Below are 5,414 nucleotides of genomic sequence, written 5' to 3'. Positions count from 1 at the left end.
CCCTGATCTGAGAAAGCCCCAGCATACACCTAACGCCCTTCTAGAGGTGCAGTTCCACTTACACCTTGCAATCTGCTGCAGTACCTCATGGTAGATTCTAGAATCGTGTAGTTCCACATCTTGCCAGCAGGAGACGGTGGAGATATAGAATCCAACTCTGCACCCACTCCTGCATCTAGAACAATCCAGGCGTGTGTCATCTTGCAGTGGTGTGGGGTATTAAAGCCTTTATTATTTATTGCTTTATATAGCACCATCATATTCTGTAGCTCTGTACCGTGGTTATTTGTTTGCACAAGCTTCATAGTGTGGCCTCGATGGACATTCTGTATAAGATTATGTGAAGTATCAGGGAGAAGTAACAAAATGTTTTGCAGATGCCAGAAGAAGCCGCAATCCAGGACCAGCAGATGGAGGACGAGATGGAAACGTTCGCCTTCCAGGCTGAGATTGCTCAGCTGATGTCCTTGATCATTAACACTTTCTATTCCAACAAAGAGATCTTCTTAAGAGAACTGATTTCTAACTCTTCGGATGTAAGTTGCTGATTCAAAACACTAATTCATATAAGAGCAAATATACCGCGTTAAAAGCATGTATAAAATACAAAGCGAATTTTATTTCAGGCTCTGGACAAAATCCGCTATGAGAGTCTGACTGATCCGAGCAAACTGGATTCTGGGAAAGAGCTGAAAATTGACCTGATTCCCAACAAACATGATCGTACTCTCACCGTAATCGACACTGGCATCGGGATGACCAAAGCTGATCTTATCAATAACCTGGGAACCATCGCCAAGTCCGGAACCAAGGCTTTCATGGAGGCTCTGCAGGCTGGGGCCGATATCTCCATGATTGGTCAGTTTGGTGTTGGCTTCTACTCTGCGTACCTTGTGGCCGAGAAGGTTACAGTGATCACCAAGCACAATGATGACGAGCAGTATGCCTGGGAGTCCTCCGCTGGTGGATCCTTCACTATCCGACCTGATAATGGTTAGTTCTGCTTAGTTACGCTAATGATTTAATAATTCTTTAATGTTTATTATTGTGTATAAATTCGGGGTAATACAAGTACTTATTTGCCTATGGAAGGAAATATAGCAGCCTTTAAATGGGTATAACTGCTTTATTCCACAAGCTTTCATTTACATACAAAATCAAAGCATCATATACTATTTTTATCTTATTTTCTACTTTGACAAAACAGGTGAACCACTTGGTCGTGGCACAAAGGTCATCCTGCATCTGAAGGAGGATCAGTCTGAATACCTGGAAGAAAAGAGGATTAAGGAAATAGTGAAAAAGCACTCTCAGTTCATCGGTTACCCCGTTACGCTCTTCGTAAGTTCCTGATACTTTTCCTGTCTCCATCTTTACTAAAAGCTTTTTGTAGAGAACTATTGTAACCTGAAACATACCTCTTAAAGGTGGAGAAGGAACGGGATAAGGAGGTCAGTGATGACGAAGCTGAAGAAGAGAAGGAAGAAAAGAAAGAGGAAGAAAAACCAGAGGAGGAGAAGCCAGAGATTGAAGATGTAGGCTCTGACGAGGAGGCAGATAAGAAAGAAGGGGACAAGAAAAAGAAGAAAAAGATCAAGGAAAAATATGTTGACCAGGAGGAGCTCAACAAGACCAAGCCTATCTGGACACGCAACCCTGATGATATAACCAATGAGGAGTATGGAGAATTCTACAAGAGTCTGACCAACGACTGGGAGGATCATCTGGCAGTGAAGGTAGATTTCTGTTAACAAACGTTAACGCATAATTTTGGACATCTAGGTCTTGAACTATTACTTTCTAGATTCCTTACAGTCCTGTAAGCATTTGGTGATGCTTCCTCTTTGTAACATGTATACACATTGATTTTATTACAGCATTTCTCTGTGGAAGGACAGCTAGAATTCCGCGCGCTGCTGTTTGTGCCAAGGAGGGCTCCTTTTGACTTGTTCGAGAACAAGAAAAAGAAAAATAACATTAAGCTGTACGTACGCAGAGTCTTCATCATGGACAACTGTGAGGATCTTATCCCAGAGTATCTAAGTGAGTACAATGGTCTGCCCTTTACATTTGTGTTTTTTTTAAACTCTGTTAAGGGCAAAAGTCTGAGCTGTGATGTCCTCGAACTCTAGATTTCATCAGAGGAGTTGTGGACTCTGAAGATCTGCCCCTGAACATTTCCAGAGAGATGTTGCAGCAGAGTAAGATCTTGAAGGTCATCAGGAAGAATTTGGTGAAGAAATGCCTTGAGCTGTTCACAGAACTGTCAGAAGACAAGGAAAACTTCAAAAAGTTCTATGAGCAGTTCTCGAAGAACCTCAAGGTCAGTTTGTCTAATGCACTGCTTTACAGAGGAGTTTTATTTTAGCTGAAACAGTTGAGGACCCTGTCAAATGACATACAAGGGTCCCCCAAAGCTTCACGTGCTTCAGGGATATGGGGTGCAAACAAACCTTAATTCTAAGAAGTTTAAAATACTGACCCTTCTTGGATCAGATGAGCTGGTTGAATGTAGCGGCTTTGACTTGCTGGTGTGTTACATTTAGGATAAGAGTTGCTCATGAATCTGTTCTCTTTTCAGCTTGGCATTCATGAGGACTCTCAAAACCGTAACAAGCTCTCTGAGCTATTGAGGTACTACACATCCGCATCTGGAGATGAGATGGTCTCTCTGAAAGACTATTGCACACGCATGAAGGAGAACCAGAAACACATCTACTACATCACAGGTATGACGTGTGAGTGTGAAGATGGTTGAGTAGTTGTGCAAGTATTGTATATTAGGCTTTTGACTAGATGGGACTGGTTTCTAACATTCAGTAACTTATTTACTGCTACAGGTGAAACCAAGGAACAAGTGGCCCACTCGGCATTTGTAGAAAGGCTGAGGAAGCACGGGCTGGAAGTGATCTACATGATCGAGCCCATTGATGAGTACTGCGTACAGCAGCTGAAGGAATTTGAGGGCAAGACCTTGGTCTCTGTTACGAAGGAAGGGTTGGAACTTCCAGAAGATGAGGAGGAGAAAAAGAAGCAGGAGGAGAAAAAATCAAAATTCGAAGGCCTGTGCAAGATCATGAAAGACATACTAGAAAAGAAAGTGGAGAAGGTTAGTAATGAATGTTGTGCTCTCGCAGACTCCCTCATCCACCCTCTGCTGTCTTCCCACGTCTTCTGATTTTTCCATCCTGTCCTAATCGTGCTGTCTTGCGTCTGCAGGTTGCGGTGTCCAACAGACTGGTTACATCTCCCTGCTGCATTGTAACGAGCACATACGGCTGGACGGCGAACATGGAGAGAATAATGAAGGCTCAGGCCCTGAGGGACAACACCACAATGGGCTACATGGCTGCCAAGAAGCACCTTGAGATCAACCCGGACCATGCGATCGTTGAGACTCTGAGGCAGAAAGCGGAGGCTGATAAGAATGACAAGTCTGTAAAGGATCTGGTGATTCTCCTCTTTGAAACGGCCCTCCTCTCATCTGGCTTCACCCTGGAAGATCCACAGACTCATTCCAACCGCATCTACAGGATGATCAAACTCGGGCTAGGTAAGTTCCAGTTTTAGAAACTAGCTTTGGCAGCTTCTCATTCTGTTGAAATCTCTTCTACCAATCCGGTCTTAAATGCAGAGAAGACCTGTCATTAAAAACCATGCGATTTCATCTTTATTCCTCTTATTTAAATTGTACAGAATTGTTGTAAAAACACCCAAAAATGTTATATGTTGTCTTAGGTATTGATGAAGATGACAGCACTACTGAAGAGGTAACTGCCCCGGTAGCGGAAGAAATGCCTCCCCTCGAAGGTGACGAAGACTCTTCCAGAATGGAGGAGGTTGACTGAGCTGCGTAAGACGTTCTCTGCTGATCTCAGCGGGTTAGAAGTGTCTGCGTTTCTGTGCAGGAAGCTCGCTGTGTGGATTCCGTGTAAAATATTCTATTTATTTATTTTTTAATGTTGTAAGTTTGTGTTAAATCTCACTGTTTAAAATAAACGGCTCCTGACACAAAACTACCTATTGGAATTGAGTTGTGGGAGCGGTCCAACAAACGGGTATCCTGGGTTCTGTACCGGTTTGTGTGTTTGTGTGTGTGGGGGGGCGCTCTGGAGGGTCCATATGTGAGATTGGATTGAGGGAATGGCATTCGCACCGAGGCATACAGCCATAGTAAGTCTCGATGCGCACAGTTGTGGGATAAGGAAATCCTGGTGTGAACGCGCTCCTTGGAGAAATACACAACCGTAAATGTGTCTGGAAAAGCCGATGGGAGGTGCAGCTAAACCACCAGTGCTGGGTGACGGAAGCTTTAGCTGTCCATGGATTTTTTTTTTACATTTTTTATTTAATGTTACATCCCCCACACAAGACTCGCCGGGTTATTCTCGTCACGTATATGTAGACACTGGTATGATTCTATTGCTGCATGTAAGTCTTACAGGGCCGCAGACTTTAAGGCTCTCAGGAATGGTCACCAAGTGAAGAGATTTGGGGACGGTAATAAATCTCAAACAGCAGGAGCTGTAACCATGTAGGACGTCACAAGGGTCACACGTTACGTTTAAAAGCTCAAGGCGCGGCTCGCCATATCCAGGAGGAGGCCACGCGGTGCACACGGCTTTGGTGTGTATTCTGCCGGTGTGCAAGGCAGTCTGGGCCTCCTGTATGCTCTGGAACACGCATGTACTGAGTCAACATGTTTTGGCGTACATGGGTGCACACACATTGTTATATAATTAAACACACACACACACACTCTATACTCACACACACACTCCAATATACTCGCACTAATACACTCAGACACACACTCATATACACACACACTAATATACCCACACTAATACACTCAGACACACACTCATATACACACACACTAATATACACACATACTCACACACTAATATACTCACACTAATACTCATAGACACACACTCATATACACACACACACTAATAAACCCACACTAATACACTCATACACACACACACACTCATACTCACACACTAATATACTCACACTAATACACTCAGACATACTCATATACACACACACTAATATACTCAGACCCACACACTAATATAATCACACACACTAATACACTCACACTCCAATATACTCACACACACACTAATATACTCACATTCAGACACTCCCCTGGGGGACAATCACCGGATTACAGATCAAATACACGCCGCTGGCTGCTCCCTGCTGGAGGTACCGCGTTTCACACCCTGTCACCGCCGTCTATAGCCGGGCCACCCGCACACTTGGCAGGCAGCTCCAGGAGACTACAACTCCCATGATGCTCAGCCAGTTGAGAGAAAGCCTGTCCAGCGCTACAGCTTTAATGCCAGGGAGCCGAACAAAAGCGCCCTGAACTACCGTGTATAACGAGCAAGGACAGGCAG

At 44.2% G+C, this 5,414-nt stretch overlaps 1 protein-coding gene across 1 annotated transcript; it reads left to right on the top strand.

Moving 5' to 3' along the window:
• Window positions 1-377: 377 nt before the first annotated feature.
• On the top strand, window positions 378-3,848 carry LOC149272693 (heat shock protein HSP 90-alpha-like). Its single transcript, XM_089506789.1, has 10 exons — window positions 378-536; window positions 627-993; window positions 1,208-1,341; window positions 1,428-1,736; window positions 1,878-2,043; window positions 2,133-2,323; window positions 2,582-2,729; window positions 2,841-3,109; window positions 3,220-3,553; window positions 3,739-3,848. Exons 1-10 carry the CDS (start codon window positions 378-380, stop codon window positions 3,846-3,848), a joined length of 2,187 nt encoding a protein of 728 aa, XP_089362915.1.
• Window positions 3,849-5,414: the final 1,566 nt, after the last annotated feature.

This window comes from Sceloporus occidentalis, unplaced genomic scaffold, assembly GCF_023333645.1.
Source record: "Sceloporus occidentalis isolate IW3139 unplaced genomic scaffold, rSceOcc1.0.p SCAF_422, whole genome shotgun sequence".
NCBI lineage: Eukaryota > Metazoa > Chordata > Lepidosauria > Squamata > Phrynosomatidae > Sceloporus > Sceloporus occidentalis.
The sequence above is the reverse complement of the archived record's forward strand: the minus strand, read 5'-3'. Positions and strand labels throughout refer to the sequence as shown.